This window comes from Trachemys scripta, chromosome 4 (assembly GCF_013100865.1).
Source record: "Trachemys scripta elegans isolate TJP31775 chromosome 4, CAS_Tse_1.0, whole genome shotgun sequence".
Lineage (NCBI taxonomy): Eukaryota > Metazoa > Chordata > Testudines > Emydidae > Trachemys > Trachemys scripta.
In genome coordinates, this window is record NC_048301.1 from 67,525,220 (window position 1) to 67,542,958 (window position 17,739).

At 42.8% G+C, this 17,739-nt stretch overlaps 1 protein-coding gene across 2 annotated transcripts in view; it reads left to right on the forward strand.

Annotated features, from left to right (window-relative positions):
- The first annotated feature begins 3,030 nt into the window (after positions 1–3,030).
- Positions 3,031–17,739, forward strand: part of DCAF5 (DDB1 and CUL4 associated factor 5) — a 95,512-nt gene continuing 80,803 nt past the window's right edge. The window contains exons 1-2 of one of the 2 annotated variants that reach the window (XM_034769337.1): positions 3,031–3,273; positions 14,026–14,169. In XM_034769337.1, the coding sequence (XP_034625228.1) occupies positions 3,060–3,273; positions 14,026–14,169 (358 nt within the window). In that variant the 5' untranslated portion in view covers positions 3,031–3,059. Of the gene's footprint in view, positions 3,274–3,440; positions 3,462–14,025; positions 14,170–17,739 lie in introns of those variants that run through there. The other variant, XM_034769338.1, reaches the window with a different exon arrangement.

Genomic DNA, 17,739 nt, shown 5'->3' on the forward strand with positions numbered 1-17,739 from the left:
CTCCAAATCAAAACTTCCATTAAGTAGTACGAAAAAGTTCTGGTACTTTTGGTTTTGAAAATAGCCTTTATACACGTTATCTGTGCAGAGGACAAAGATTTTTCTCAGAACTGGTCCCAGATTGTGGAACAAACTGAGAACTACCATAAACCTCACCACCTTCCTCTCCAAATGCAAGGTACATGTACATATGTATTTAAAGAAACTAAAAAGCTACCAATACTTTACTCTGACCACATAATTTCCCCTTTGGGAAGAGGATGAGACAGAAAATGAATCATACGTGCAGAAATTAATCATGTTGTTGAACATCAGATGCTACAATGATGAGGGCAGTATAAAAAACAACATGGAATACAATAGAATCGAATGTAAACTGATGGGGACAGTTTTGAATCTACAGACAGATTGAAATAATGTCACTAAGGTCTTGCCTACTCAGGGAATTTTGGCCATCAGTGACCAGCCACCAGTTCAACTGTAAAAGGTGCCTCTAGTGTACACTGGCAAAACTGCAATAAACTATCATTTTCACCAGTGCAGTTAACCCATGTCTGTGAAACTAGGATAATTTTCACTCATGCAAATCATGACTTTTAGCAGGTTTGCCTGTCTACACTAAGAATTTGCACGAGTAAAGTGCACTAATGGCTGGCCACTTATGGCTGCAAACAGGGCAAATCCTTGGCATAGACAAGACCTAAGAAATGTCAGGTGTTAGATATGAAACTCGATATACTGTCTCAATATTAATATTGTTAAGGTGATCATTGTATCAGGAACATCCAGCTAATGCACTGTGGTTGGATGTTCTTGTCAAATTACTATTATACATTTATTATCTTTTGGGTTTAAACAGTGTATTTGGAGACATTTTCACATACTGACATTTAATTCATTTGAAAGAATGCTGTCTGAAACAAAAGCTGCACACTTTAAATAGTCAAATCTCAGATTTTTATTTTTAATATAATTGAAAGGTTTGCTACTAAAAATAGTGTTTATAGAGTTGTTAGCTAAAAAGTGTGATTTATTGGATTTTATGGTCTTTCTATAAACCTTAGCCAAGAAGAATCCCAAAGATTTTACTGACTTTATAGAACAAAATCATTTCATCTTCTACTGCAAAGCAGTCACCTCTGAGGTGGAACATGACAGTTATTTAAGAGTACATAATAATGCTACACAACAGTTTTGGTCATGAAGTAAAGAAAAAAATGTTTATCTTGTCTACACTAGGTTTTGGGGGACTCATAATTCCCAACATGGGTATCTTTACAAAGACAAGACTGGGTCAAGGATGTTTCCCACCCTCTGAGCCTTGCTTAAACTACAACTTCCACAGGTACTACTAATATGAGTTAACCTGCACCCATTAGGAATTTTGCATCTAAAAATCCTAAGGCTACTTACAGTGTATAAAATTGAGTGTGTGTGTGTATGTGTGTCTTTGCAAGACGGGGGCCATAGAGCATGTCTATATTGTACTTTAATTGCTTTTAGAATGATTTTCCTTTTGTCTTACAATGGTATCTGGTGTTAAAATTTAAGAATATGGCTCTGTAGAACAGAAAATAAAAATAGTTTTCTACCCTGGCCCCGCACACACACATACTGCAGCATAGCAAGGTGATACACCAGATTTGGGAAAGAAATCCTGCCAAATTTCACCACATCTCATGAGGATAGATCCACAGCAATCCACTAGATTAGAAATGGGAAACCTTGCAGAAATTCATCAGTTTTCAGGGCAGACGAGAGGAAAAGGGGCATTTTCCCCGCCAAAAAATCACCATTGGTGGATAAAAGAAAGTCCCATAGAATTTCACCATTTTGGGAGGTGGGGGAAGGGTGCATGTGGAAATCCTGCAGAAATTCACAAGCATTTTTCAGTACAAATTTCATAGGTTCTGTCAATTGCCCACCGCCCCCCAACTCTTTTTCTTCCCAGTTACTGGGTTACATGTCCCAGCATTTGCATCTCAAGGAGCTCTTAGCAAGTATCAGAATAGGCTGGAACCCACTTTAGAAAAGCCCCATTCCTTATACTCAAATCCCACAGTTTCAAGATTTTTTGAGATTTAAAAGAAAGTGGGCACTGTTTTCCCTTTTCTTCAAGATGAACTTCTATGAAAGCATCCCCATTAATGGTAATGATGTCTGTCTCAAGGCGTTATTTTGCAGCTTTGCTGGAGAAACATTCTTTTCCCTCCAGGCTCATTTTGGGGTAATCCCAACAGGGTTTTTTTTTAGGGCTATCCGAGCCCTGAAGAAGCTGTGTTGACCCCCAGGAAATTGCCATGGTGTTATCTTCCCCACCCCAAAAATTAGCTGTATTTTGGCAATTTCCCACTACTAGGAACTGCATGGAGAAGAAAGCCCCTACTAGTCAGTGCAAAGGGGAACGAATTCCAGGGACCCTGAAATCAACTGGGTTTATTACATACGTTCGACTTCAGAAAATGTAGTGTTTTCTGGGGATCAGCAGCAACTCTTCATATGAGAGGCAACAGATACCAACGTCAGGCATAGCGCTGCTGCTCCTTTTACATCCTTCTCACGCACTCCTGCCCCCCCATCCAAAAGAGCTAGTAGTGCTTTCACATGGCAACCCCCTTCAAATGGGAAACGATACGACACCTTGATCCGACCGTAATGGGAGAAGAAAGTACTTCCGCAGCGATTTTCTGGAGGGCGGGGGAGAGGGGTGTTTGAAATAAGTTCGAGAGCAAAAACAGGATGCCCTCCTAAGTAAGTCTGCGAGTTATTGTACATCAGTGCTAGCCATTAAACATCCAAATGCGTTGCCACCACCACCACCAACATTCAAACAAACCCAGGCAGCAGAAGAATTGCATTAAGGACAAGGCTGCAGCTGTGGATCAGCTGCTGGGGGGAGGAGGGGGAGGAGTTTAAGGGGGATCAGGAAGCAACGGAGTGTCTAACACCTCTCTCTGCTATGGCTGGCTAAAGAAAAATCATCATAACCATAACAGGGGGGGGAGGGGAGAAGGCAGAGAGTGAGGGGGGCGGTGGGGAGCAGCAGCAGAGGCAGCAGCATGAAGAGGAGACCTGGGCCGGGGGGCAGCATGAGGTCGGTGGTGGGCTTCTTGTCCCAGCGGGGCTTGCAGGGGGACCCGCTGCTCACCCAGGACTTTCAGAGGAGACGCCTGCGGGGCTGCAGAAACCTCTACAAGAAGGACCTACTGGGCCACTTCGGCTGTGTCAATGCCATTGAATTCTCCAACAATGGAGGCCAGTGGCTGGTCTCAGGTAAAGCAAACATCCTCCCCCTCTCCCCCCAGTCCTTGCCAGCTTTCCCCCACGCCCCCAGCATCTCGCCTCCCTCCCCCCACTCTCACCCGGGGAAGGGGGGGGGATTGTGGTGGCGTTTCCAGTGTCCCCCCTTCCCCCCACAAGGAACTAGTGTTCCCCAAGGAGGGATCTAAAATGGTTGACAGGTTCGCATCCCATTTTTTGTATTTTGGGGGGGGGGGGGGGGGATCCCCAACAAAGTTTGTAGGAAAGGGTTTGGCAGGGGGGGGGGGTACAGGGGGTTTATTGCGCGGCGAAGGCGTTGGGGGCCAGCTGGGCTGAAATTGGCAGAGCCCGGTGACATGTCCCAGCGACCAGCCGGGGCCGGGGCGAGTCGGGAGGCGCTGTGGAGCGGGTCACTGACTGGGGAGGGCGGGGGGCTGCTGGGGGGCATTGCGCTGGGGGCTCCGGGGGGGGGCAGCCCTGCCCTGGGTGAGGGGCTGCAGTGCGGGACCTGTTTGGGTGGGTGGGTTTGGGAGGCGCGGGTCGCTCCTGGGCCCCCGTTGAGGGGGATGGAGCCGCTGGGTGGATCTCCCCCCAGGCGGGTGCCCGTGCCGGGGTGCGGGCGCTGTCAGGTAGCCGGGGGCGCTGGCTTGACGTTAACCGCTACCCTGGGGAGGGGGGAGAGCGGCCGCGGGGCGCCATGCTCGGGTCCCCCCGGAGCTGCCGCAGGTGCCTTCTCCTCTGCGGTGCTTCACGCCTCGCTCCCCTTCCGCGCGGAGGGGCAGGGAGCAAACTCCAGGCCGGGGCTTTGCTGGGAGCTGCAGGCCTCGCTCTCCTGGGCTCCTCATAGCGACAGGCCGGGGAATCGATGGCCTATTCCGCCCAGGGGAGGGGAGGTCGGAGCAGGCTCGTCCAGATCCTCCCTGCTGGGGCTAGGGGTTGCAGTTCCCTCTACTTAGCCCGAGACTCCCAACCCGGGGGAGGGTCACAGCACCCCCTGGGGAGGGGATCCAGCGTCGTCTGATGTAAGGAAAGGGCTGCCTGCAGTTCCCCCCTCCCCCGAGCCAGGGGTCCCCGACTGGGGGGTGGATGGGAAGGGATCATGGACCTCCACTGAAAGCCAAAACCCTCCATACTGGAGTGTGTCACAGTGTCCCCCCTCCCCCCCAAGACCTTTCTCCCCGTGTGTGGGAGGAGGATCGCCCCCCCCCCCAAGCCAAGCTTCCCAAAATGGGGACATGAGAGATAGGAGAGGAGTGTCACTTCCCCTTACTGACAGTCATGGTTTTCCAAACTTGTGTGTGTGTGTGTATGTATTGCAAAAGGTCCTCTACCCCATAGGGCTGGACAAGGGGATTATACCTCTCCTCCAGAATAAAGATCTGCCTCTTTCAAAATGGGGTAAAGAGAAATTTTCCTGCCTCTCTGGCCTTCTGCTAGCAATAATTACATATACTAATGCACATCGTGGGGATTTATGTCTTTTGCAGCCTTTGCTTTAAGAATGGATTCTCATTTGTAAGAGTCTTAACATACTTGATGCAAACCAAACAGGAGAAATGTTCAGGATTTTGCCTGGGGACTATGTGATATGCTGTGAACAGTAACTGGAGACACGGGGGGGGGGGGGGGGGGGGAAAGAGGGTATAACGGATGCTTTTTGCCTAGCCATAGTGTATGGTAGCAACACTTGTGCTTGAAAAACCCATTTGACTGGGTTCAATAAGAATCTTTCCTAGGCAAATGCCATCAACTGCTGCGGAAACTAATTTAAAGAAAAATTCTATTCATAATGTAAAAAGCGACAAAGAATCCTGTGGCATCTTATAGACTAATAGACATATTGGAGCATAAGCTTTCGTGGGTGAAGACCCACTTTGTCAGATGCATGTAGAAGTGGGTATTCACCCACGAAAGCTTATGCTCCTATAATACATCTATTAGTCTATAATGGGGTAGGCAACCTATGGCATGCGTGCCAAAGGTGGCACGCAAGCTGATTTTCAGTGGCACTTACACTGCCCGAGTCCTGGCCACCGGTCTGGGGGGCTCTGCATTTTATTTTAATTTTAAATGAAGCTTCTTAAACATTTTAAAAATCTTATTTACTTTACATACAACAATAGTTTAGTTTATATATATATATATATATATATATATAATTAGACTAATAGAAAGAGACCTTCTAAAACGTTAAAATGTATTACTGGCACACGAAACCTTGAATTAGAGTGAATAAATGAAGACTCAGCACACCACTTCTGAAAGGTTGCCGACCCCTGGTCTATAAGGTGCCACAGGACTCTTTGTCACTTTTTACCGATCCAAATGAACATGGCTACCCCTCTGATTCTATCATAATGGTTAGAAAAGAAAACCTAAATGTGAACAATGAGCCTTCCGTAGAGCTTGTCTACATGAGGAAATTTAGGACCATAACTATACCTCTATAATACAATGGTAACTCCCAATGTAGACATTTACCCTGGAGTAAGTGTGTCCATGTGGCCAGTTATAGTGATATAGTTATGCTTGTAAATGTCTCTATGTAGACAAGCCCTAAATCCACCAACAGCTCAAGTGCCTTTGCTGCTGCTCTTAGCTTTCCTAATCTGTGGCAGAGACACAAATGACCAGAGTGTTTTGTTGCTATTAAGAAGCCTGTAGGCAGCAAGAGAAACTGACACAAATCATGTTAGTTTCACATTGCTGCTGCTTGGAAAAGCCTTAGGATATTGATTCCCACACTTTTTACTAAGGCAACCCACTATCTGCATTTTTTTTTTTTTAACTGTTACATATATGTGCCCTTCACCCTGTAATCACAACCCTATTTATGGTCTGGTGAGGAGGAGGAGCCCAAAGGGGTGGGATGCATTGGAGGGTGAACCTGCCCCGCATTCACTCCAAAGCAGTGGCTCCTGCCCTGTCAGGCTGGGCCTGGCTCCTCACTGTAGTTATTGTGATCTGGTGCATGGACTGTCAACACTAATCATCCAGGCTTTGTCTACACTAGCACTTTTGTTGGTCAGGGGTATGAAGAAAACTCCCCCCTTGACCGACGTAAGTTTCATTGACAAAAGTGCTGCCGCTATGTTGGCTGGAGAATGTTTCCTTCCAACATAGCTACTGCTGCACATTGGTTTAATTATGCCAGTGGGAGAGCTCTCTCCGACTAGCATAGAGTGGCTACACAAGAGATCTTGTAGCAGTGCAACTGTGCCACTGTAAGGTCCTTAGTGTAGACATAACCTTACATTTGGCCATCTGCCCCTCTGTCATGGGGTGCTTGGGCCAAATTTGAGTGAATGACGTTACAATGCTGGGAGCTGGGCCCAGCACTGCGGGACAGGAACCACTGCTGTGGGGTGAATGCAAGGCAGGCTAACTCTCCAATGCACCTCCCTTCCACACTGGGCCAGGGAAAGTGTATGTTTGCCTAGGCCAGGGCCTAGTGCAGGGATCGGCAACCTTTGGCACGCGGCTCACCAGGGTAAGCACCCTCGCGGGCTGGGCCAGTTTGTTTACCTGCCGCATCCGCAGGTTTGGCCGATCACGGCTCCCACTAGCCGCGGTTCACCGCTCTAGGCCAATGGGGGCTGTGGGAAGCGGCGCTGGCCGCTTCCTCTGTAGCTCATCAGATATTATTTGGTAGATATATTATTGGACAAATAAATGTGAAAGTTTTCAAGCTTATTCAACAGTTTTTTCCCCCTGCTTTTCCATTAGCCTTGAGAGCAAGTTACATTTAAAAAAAATTGAGGTTGATTGACTATATGTAAGAGTTAAGTGTAGCACACCGTAAATTATACTCAATTATTTGATTCCTTTAAATTACAGGGGTGAGGTTTCTGGCGGGTGTGGCTTTAAAGAGGTGAGGTGGTAGAGGAATCCTAACTAATGAACTTTTATTCTTGGGCTAGTAAGCGTTACCTAATGTGTTTTCAAGCCTTGCTTTTGGGTATGTTTTCTTATTTGTGCATTTGCCCATCTCCCCCCCATGTGTCCCTGTTATCTTTGATAAACACATACTTGTGTTTATCAGTGCCTCCTAGTTTCTTCTGGTTTAAACTGCATCACCAAGAGAATTTCTGGAGGATATTATGGTCCTAGGTTTCCTTAATATTTGTATGCATTTTCCTGCTCTTTTTTCCCTCTCTGATGCTCTCCCCTCACCAAATAATATTTAAATGGCCTGCCTATGATTGTAAATTTTAATTAGAAGCTTGTAGGGATATGAGAGAGTGTTTGGTATTGCACCTCTCATTCTGTTGCCAGGCAAGTCCAAAGGAGTGTGGATCAGAAGCAGGGTAATGAGATGACCTTAGCAACAGTAGTGAAGTATTACCACTTTTTGTTAGGGGAATCATATTACTAAGTACATTTAAAAAGGGCCAAATTCAGTCCTGGCATAAGTGTGTGCAACTCCCTTGCAAATATGGGGACACTCCGCTCTAGATGGTTGGATCAATAGGTTTTGGCAATTGGGATTGGGGGTGTCACCTCCCTGGGGCACTGGTTCCTCAGTGATTGGTCCTGGTGTGTACCAGAAGTAGAGAGGATCTTTTCTAGTACCAGTATATCTTTTTTGAGATGAGGAAACCACATCTATACGCAGTATTCGAGATGTGGTCGTACCATCTATTTATGTAAGGGCAATAATATATCCTCCGTCTTATTCTCTATCCCCTTTTTAATGATTCCCTAACATCCTGTTTGCTTTTTTGACTGCCGCTGCACACTGCGTGGACATCTTTAGAGAACTATCCACGATGACTCCAAGATCTTTTTCCTGACTTGTTGTAGCTAAATTAGCCCCCATCAGATTATCCTGGAGGTGGATTTTTCTTTGGCATATTTCTCTACGTGGCTGACATCTTCATAGGGGGGGCTGAGGCAAGAAGCCAGAGTTTGACCCATAATGAATAAAGGTCCTTGTCAAGTTCTTTAGTCTTCAATGAGGACAAGTTTAAAGCCTTTAAAGTGTGATTCTATCTGAAAAGTGACTAAAAATGGCATTGTGGGGTTTCATGCACAATTTGCAATTTTCAAACTGCCAATCTTGCAAACATAATCCAGGATCTGTGAGTTAAACTGAGTTCTTCCCATTTTGCACATCATTACTATTAATAAAGGTTCAGCAGTCCAAATTAGGCCTCTGACGCCTGTTCAATGCCTCTGTCTACAGTGGCACAGGTATAACTGATTGGGATTTTAGTAAACAATTTTATTACACTGGATTTCCCTTACTTCTTGTGGATCTTAGCTGTACTGGTTCAGCAAGTGCTGATATGACCAAAATGCTGTAAAAACTTGGGTACTAATTTAAACCAAATAGATGGGATATCTGAGTACACTCAAGGAGAGAAGTTCTGTTGAGAAGGAATGTGTTATCTTGATATAGTTACTTCTATGAGTAAAACTATACTTCAGGCCAAGAGACATCTGATTTGTAGGAGTAAGGGAAGTGGATGCAACATTTTAAGAGGAGGGGTCATTATGTACCTTTATATGACTCCTCTTCTCATCCCAAAGCATCTTTTTAGGTGCAATACAAGTGTCACCATTCGTTCCTGTCCATGGCTCGTTCCCCCATTAAATCCAGCCTGATAATGTCCCTGCATGCGATGTCCCACCATCTAGTTGGTGGTTAGCCTCTAAGTCAGACTGACCTCTGTTGTTGTTGCATTATTTTCTTCTGCATTCTGTCATCTGTTTGTCTTCTACACTCTTCCCCACCATTGTAATATTTTCTATTGCAGCCAATCCAGCACCATGATTTCTTATCTGCTCTCCTCCTAACTTCATTTATCTTAAAATCATTCCACTTTACACCTGCCATCTTCTGAAGAATTCTCATCTCTCCTGTCTCCAGTCTTCTGATAATAGTTTCATTTAATGCAGCTGCTTCTGGACCATAGAGTAATACTGGTTTGATGAATTATCACTTTGGTACCAAACATACTGTTTTTATCAGTTAATGATTTCATCAACTTCTGTGCAACACTTGTAGCTAAAGTATATCTCTGTTTAACCTCTTCCTTGATGGAACCATCAGCACTCATCAAGCTTCCTAGGTACATGTATGATTTTTACTTGTTCTTCAACTTCACCGCAGCTGCATTTCACTGCTTTATGTATTGTCCCTTTTCCAAAATTAAAACCCCTTCATCTTCTTGGCATTTATTGTAATTCCAAGTTGACTACACTGATTTTCCAAAGTAGCAAAGCGTATACTCACTAATTCAAACGTTTTTGCCAGTTGTATGATGTCATCGGAATAAGTAAAGAGCTTAACTCTAGATTAGAGTGCCATGCCCTCCAATTTGCTTACCATTCCTGACCTCCAATTTAAGAACATGATGAAAAGCGATGAGGATTCCATGCCTCCTTGTCTTACACTAAACTTTGACTTGAACCAGTTGCTTAATTTTCTCAGTACATAATTTTCTTTTACAATTGCAGTTACCCTATCTGGAACTCCATTTGATTTTACTACTTTTCTTAATGCTTTCCTCCAAACCAAATCAAAAGCCTTCTTCAAGTTGATGAAAACAGCAAACATCTTTAATCCCCATTCTCTTCTCTCCTCCCTTCCCGTCAACTCTGAGTGTGATCAGTGTAACTTTGGCCTGGTTTGAAGTCTCATTGTTCTGTGCCTACTAGTTTCTCTAAAACTGGACTTGTTCTGTTGACAATTACTTTCATTATTATTTCCCAATCCTGAAGAAAGGATATCCTGCCGATGCAAATAATATAGAGGTCTAAGCTTATTATCAGTACCGGGAAAAATCATAATGCAAGTAATTGTCAACAGATTATGACTCAATGGATTTTTTTTTTTTAAATAAAACTTCAGAACCATTCGTTTTCTGTCTGAGAAACAGCATAGCAAATATCAACTCAGAAGGAATTTTCATCAAAAAAATTTTCATGGATCATTCAAATCTTCTCTAATGCTACTATGACAATGTAAAGCACTGCCAGTCATACACCTACTAGTTATTCTAACCACCATTTTAGATGGGATGGGGTCAGTAATACACAAACTCTACACTTTAGCTTCCTCTGTGCTGCTACTACATCCATCCATCCAGCTGTGCAACTATAGGTTTTTTTTGGACTTAAACTTTGGTAGTGGGAGTCCCAGTCCAGGAGCACTGGGACTCTTGGACTTTCTTGTAGTGAGCTGTGAGAGATTTGCCTTCAGAGAGGAGCTATAAGCTGTACTTCTCAGGCAACTTTACCTGCGAATCTAAAATCCCTTTGCCTTCTTCCACCATGTCCTAGAGAAAGGATGGTCCAGTGGGTAGGGTGCTAGCCTATGATTCAGAGGCCTGGATTCAGTGCCCAGTTCTGCCAAAGATTTTGTGTGACCCCGTGGGCAAATTTCTTAGGCCTTGCCTACACTAGAAAGGGTTTGTGGGTATAGCTTTGCTAATAAACACTCCTAGTGGAGATGCAACTTGTACTGCTGAAAGAGTTCTCTTGCTGGTATAGTGTGTAACAGTTTCCCAAATGAAATAAGCTCTACAGCAAAATGACTTTTTTGGCAGTATAGCTGCATCTACACTAGGGCTTTTGCAGGTGGAGAGATGCTGGTTAGATGCGCCGGTTTTGTTTCTACACTTCCCTGACAGTTGGCATAACTATGCCAGCAAAATTTTTCATTGTAGACTAGGCCTTAGTCTTTCATTGCTTCAGTCCCCATCTGTAAAATAGGGAATTGCTATTATCTCCATCTTACAGGGTTGATATGAGGATAAGTATATACCCTGTTTCCCCGAAAATAAGACATCCTCCGAAAATAAGGCCTACTTACAGTTTTGCCTCTCGTTGTAATATAAGGCATCCCCCCGATAATAAGACCTCCCCGATAATAAGGCATCCACCGATAATAAGGCATTTTTCATTTCTGAAAAATAAGACATCCCCTGAAAATAAGACCTAGCGCATCTTTGGGAGCAAAAATTAATATAAGACACTGTCTTATTTTCGGGGAAACAGGGTACTAAAGATAATGAGATGCTCAGATGGTGTCATAATGGAGTAGCCACATATATACCTAAGATATTAGCAATAGGATGCATGGAATGGGCAGGAAATAGGGAGGAGTTACACTTTTTTCCTGAGAAGGGGAACTTGTAGTTGGCCAAATGGAGACCATACCTCCATGATCATGGCTCTCCAGATTGGCACATGTCAATCTGAACCCTACTAGGTAATCCATATTCTCTGTACCAAACTTTAGCTGGTCTGCAGGTGGCTGTGGATGGGGTGGATGCCCAGAAAGGCTATTCAGAGGTTTGCAGGGGAGTGTTGCATATGTCTGGGAGGCATAAAGGGGAGTTGCAGGGAACAGGAACCCATTAAAGAGAAGGGGGTGTATAAAGGCGACAGGGAGAGGGGATACATGTTGAACTCTCAGTACTTGAAAGTGTTAAATTGTAACATGGATAAGACTCTTTCCCACTGTATATCCCATCCAAATTGTAATTCCTCCTCTTCCGAACACATGCACTAAATGTACAAAGTTCTGCAGCAGGGAAGCCCTGCTGTGCAATGCTTATGCTTGCTTGGGTAACCTTCATAGCTTCTGTCAGAGCAGGACTGAATGTCTGTTGGAAGTCAAAGGGAATTTATTTTACAGATGAACATTCTGAGTGTCCCTGATATTGTGTCGTTCAGGTGGTAAAATGTGAACTTAGGTTGATGGGGGTGTAAATGTTGCCTTACTTGGTGACGTCCTTAACTCTTAAAGATTGCATTCACAGGAAATGCACTTTTTACAGAATTAACAGAGTTTGTGGGAATCCTAGTTGATGGTAGTCATGTTTGAGAACTAGGAGCATTAGGGTAAGGTAGGCATGTGGTGGTGGTTTTACAGTCTTATGTTGTTCCCACAATAGAATATTAAATTATATTTTGACTCTCTAAAAAGCCCTCTTACAATGTACATCTCAAGACATAGCTGATAGAAGTACAGTAATGTTGCTGATCACCTCCCCTACATATTGAAGGCTTGAGCTAAACTGCTGGTGTGCTGGCTGGTGACAACTAAAAGACATGATTGTCACAAACAGGTTGATACTTTGACAATAACTCTGATCTCTGAAAAGTAACCAATTAAAAGTGTCAGTGTCTGCCAGGTTTCTTCAGCTTAAAGACTTAATTTAATGTATTTCAATGACTGCCTCTTGCATTTATCTGAAACCTTCACTTATTAATTACTCACTCATCTAAAACAGCTGGAGTGTACACGTGAACTTCCTGTGCCACATTTCCAGCCAGCAAGAAAGCCAAGCTCACATCAGTTTCCAATAAACTGAAGTTCATTTATAATTAATCTGGACATGTCACTTATTTGGCATCTCTATTCCTAGTGATTATCAAACACATTACAAGTCTATCATATATCATCAGCTTGCACTGTGCAGTACAAAAATAGAAGAAGGGATGGTCTCTATCCCTAAGAATTTACTGTATAAGAAGTGTTTGAATACTGCTGTGCTGTTTAATAGATTTTAAAAGGATTGCCTTAAGACACTTGACTTAGCTGAGAAACTAGTAACTTAAGGCACATTCAGTATAACTCAATTCCATGAAAAAATTTCCTTCTGTCACTAAAAAAGCTTTAACAAATTTTATTATATTTAATCATTTTAGTGTGTGGGTTTTTTGTTTTTTATAACTCTATGCATTTGACTTTGGTTTGATTTTATTATCCAAGCAATCAGCTTCATTTTGGTTATAGTCTGTTTCACTTTTGGCCTATACAATGGCCCAAGTTTGCTGTGTTTTGGGCTTCCAGTTGTGCAAGGAAATGTTAAAATGTTGTTTTAACTGAAATTTTTCTATATGTAATGACTCGTCTAATCTCCAATGTAATTTGTTGTTCACATATAAAAATCACCAACTAAATTTATTTTGAGCCTAACTTATTTGGCTGTTCCTTTAAAAAATACTTTCTTATCCAAATCTTCAAACATGTACTTTTCAAAAGCATTGTACATTCAAAGGGCATTGTCAAATTCTATTCTGCCTAAGTCTAATAACTGTTTTACTACTTCTTTTTAGAAGTTTGAAAGCCAGCTAATATTTCTTATCTGTCTGGCAAATATTTGAGTGTATTTTATGGATGGTTTACTGCCTTTCAAAATGGTGACCAGGTTAATGGTCAAAAGTACAATGAGCTGCGAATAAAAAAAAATGGTTTTAAGTCCATATTGCTCTGTTGATTGCCACTATTAACTGACCTGTGACAGGTATTCACCACAGAAATACATTTTTTACCCTTTACAAGTCTTTAATTTAACAGCAGGTTGAGAGGGCATGCTGATGCATCTGTATTCAAATCTTGATATTTAAATGGGGCTGGCTACAGGACAGGGTGTTATGTCCATATGTGAGGTTCTTTTGGTCCCTGCAGGCTGATGGTGTCTGTATATGCTGAAAGAATGTTTGTTTGTTTTTTGTTTTCAAAAAGAAAGTATTTAATCTTTTAGACTTAACCTACTGTCTTCTCTGCATTTCATAAATGATAACCAAATGTCCAGGTGTTATAGCTTGATGTGAATAATTTTGTTCATAACCATTAGCATATCCAAACCAATGGAGGTGGAAGGAGGGAAGGGGCTGTGTGGTAAACTAATCTGGATCCCAACAAAGCCTGTATGAATGTTGACAGTGTTAAATACCTTACTTCTCTCTTCCATTGGCTTACATTTAGTTCAGTCTGTCACACAGGCTTCCTTTCCTTTTTTGTAGGAGGGGATGACCGCCGGGTCCTGCTTTGGCATATGGAACAAGCCATCCACTCCAGAGTCAAACCAGTGCAGCTGAAAGGGGAGCATCATTCTAACATCTTCTGCCTAGCTTTCAACAGTGGTAACACAAAAGTGTTCTCTGGAGGTAAGGGAGGAAAAGAAACTTAATTTAAGGAAACTGGATTATAAACTCTTTAGAATAAAAACAATGAGCCAGATCCTATCCCTCACAAAGACCTATTGGCCTGCACAGAACTGCTCTAAATTGGCCCCTGAGGAGTCCCCTGAAATGGGAACATTATTTATTTATTTATTTATTTATTTATGTTGCTGAACTGGCATAGTCTGCTCTATGCCATTGCTCCTGACCCCTCCCCCAACCTGGCATAGGAGGCCTAACACTCTGAGACTTCTGGAAGATATCATTTGGTCCAAATCAGCCCTTGGAGATTGAAGAAGTGGATAGATGGCTAAAAGCCACCTTTGCCCTTCCTTGAGCTCTGGCTCAGCTAAGGAGCAGGCCCTCCAACAGAATCGTCTCTGACAGTTCCACAAGTATGCATGGAATACTGAGCTTTCATTATAGGTTGCCAGTTCAAATTTAGAACAGGTTAGTAGTGATCAAATGCTGTTACCATCTGATGGCTGTTCAGTGGTCTCTGAAATGAGCTTGGGATCTCATTCCAGCTTTCAGTGGGCAGATGCCTACATTGAAAAACCACCAGCACACTTGGCACTGATTGGCCCACTTGCTGATAGTCTTGCTTCACTTTGGTGGTAAACTGACTGTTAAAACTGAATAATTTTCATTCTTAAAATTCAGGATTGAGGTATTGGGACAGAAGCTGTGTGGCAGAAACATGTACTTGATCTGGAAAAATATATAGAAGACTGCAGTCTCTAAAATTTTTGGTCTGACACCTTTCATCAGTACTAGATTTCCCCCCCCCCCCCCCTCACATACACACACACACACACACACACACTTTTTTTTTTTTTTTTTCAGAGAAGGAGAGGGGAAGAAACATGTTTTAATGAATGGATATATGCATATGTATCAAAATCCATGCAGAGCATTCCTTCTACAGTCTGAGACCAGTAAAGAAGGGAAAGAAATGTGTATCCTTCATCTGCCCACCCTATGATGTAATTAAGTTTGTTTCTTTTTTAGCATATTTTTGGAGCTCTTGATTTCCTTCTCCCACTGAGATTTTGTGAACTTTATAGTCAGTGCTGTAAACTAAGTCTCTTATCTTCTCTATTTTATTTCCCTTTATAAAAGGCGCTAAATATACTTTATAAAGTGGATTCATCCTTGAAAGGTCTGATAGAAGTGCAAGTGTAAAGGTTTTTCCCTATCCAATATAATATTGCAATTTGAATTGAGTTGAAGTTCAACCACAGAAAATCAGATTATTTTTGCAAATTGAAAAACTAAAATATGGAAACTTGATTAAGGTGAGTGTAACTGTTAGTTCATACTCACAGTGAAAGAAGAGCTCCCCCTTATCATGAAAATGTTTGACAGTGTGTTTGTTATGGATTGACGCAGGTTGCCAAAACAAGTATATATTTTTCACTTTATATATAGTCTTCTGTCCAAAAGATCTCAAAGCATTTTGTGTGTATGTATACAGGTAGAGATTATAATATCATAGTACTTCTAGAGCAGTGGGCAGCAGCTGGGTGGACAGTGCTCTGCACAACAAACTTTGGAAAGGAAACTTTGGCCAAAGACACCAGGCAAACCCTGCTCCTACAAAGAGTGCCATGGAGCCTTTAATGTTCAATGAACACAGAGAACATGAATGGTTTTTAAATACTCATAGTAAACTGTATTGAACTCAACTTCATACTTTGGGTGAATGAAAAGCTGAACTGAACTTGTGGTTCCATGGAGTCCCACTAATACAAATCTGGGGCTTTGACTACCAAACCACCTTCTGTATATGCTTTATTCCATCCCCAGAAGTATAATTGAATAGAACAGTGGGCATTTTCTGGTCTTTCGTTGTCATAACCAGTGTAAAAGGGGAGATGTTCCAAATGAAGCGGAAGAGTCTCTCTCTCTCACACACACACACACATATACACACACACACACATATATATATTCTTACCAAATTAATCTCCACAAAGGGTATGAATTTTCTTTAAATATCACAGTAAAACCAAGTTATTGTAAACCCTGCTTACCTGAATGGTGGTGACACTTTTAACAGCAAACAACTACTAGGGTGCCATGTGTAACCCAGTCAACTTGTGGTCCTGGCCACATCCCCATCTTTTCCTCCCACCATAGCAACAGAACCAGAGATAGAGACAAGTCATGGCCACTTTGTATTCTCTCCCCCCCCCACACACACACACACTTCTCTCTTCCTCCTCACTCTGCTCCTGCAGCTTGTGGTGGGAGGGGAAAGCAGGTTCCTTAATAGGTCGGAGATTGAAGTCAGCCTGATATGATGGCTTCCTCCCCAGTTCATCTGTGTATATTGGGTGGAGTTCGAAGTCTGTGGAAAAACTAGGCCAGATTCATCATTGGTGTAATTTCATAGAAATCAATGTGGCTTTATTGGATCTAAACTAGGCACTTTGTGTAAATGGCTTGATTAAGGGACCATGGAAAAGAGCCACTACACAGTAATCTAAGGGCGTGTCTACATGTACAACGCTGCACCAACTCCGAGAATGGCAGAAGCTGTGTCGGTAGGAGAAACACTCCTGCTGACATAGCGCTGTGCACACAAGCACTGATGTCGGTGTAACTTATGATGCTCAGACAGGTGGTTTATTCACACCCCTGAGCAACACACACAATGCCGGCATAAATTGAAGTGTAAACATAGCCTAATGCTGGCACAGTAATGGTTGCTCTGTGTCCTCATTTGCCAGGAGCCTCTAAAGAGAGTTTGTGGACATAGGAAAACACTTCTTGCCTCCACTTAGCTACATGTAAACTTATTTCTCATGTTTATTCCATGGAGCAAACAGATTTAAACATGTACAAGATGAACCAAAATTTAGAGTCCTTTACATTTAAAATGCATATCAATAAATGGATTCTTGTTCCTTCTGAACCCTTGTTCATTCTCCTGAACATCACATGAGCTTCACTGCTTGATAGCTGGCATCATATTTACGGGATGGATAGATGCACTTAGACTAGGGATGAGGTTCTTTGGTTTTTATTTTATCCTTTCTTCATTCCACTGCAAATGAATGGTAACTGCATGCATAATGCTGTGTTGAATCTTTCATAAACCGAAGAAGCTAAACCTGTATTTGCTAGTGTTTAGTACAGAGAATGGGGGAGGGAGAACAACCTTCATTACTAGAGATTGGGGATACCTGGAGGGACCAGGATATTTTTTATGGATGCAGTCCCCTTGGCCTGCATTGATATGGACAGTTTGACTTGCATTTAACGAACATGATCAAGGGAGGCTATCTGATTTTTAACATGAAAATAATTGTGGTCACAGTAGTGTGTGTGTGTGTGTGTGTGTGCACACCTGCATAACAGTGATTGTAGCCCAATATGCTGTCACTGCAGCAGCACTGAGCATTGTTGTACTAACATGCAGAGTGCACTGGGCTCACAATTCAAATGCTAAAACTATGATAGCATCTAGTTGGCCCTTCCTCTGATGTAACAGCTTAAGCAGTTACATCTTTCCTTGTGAATTGCAGTGGGTATAAGTGTCTCTGTAGG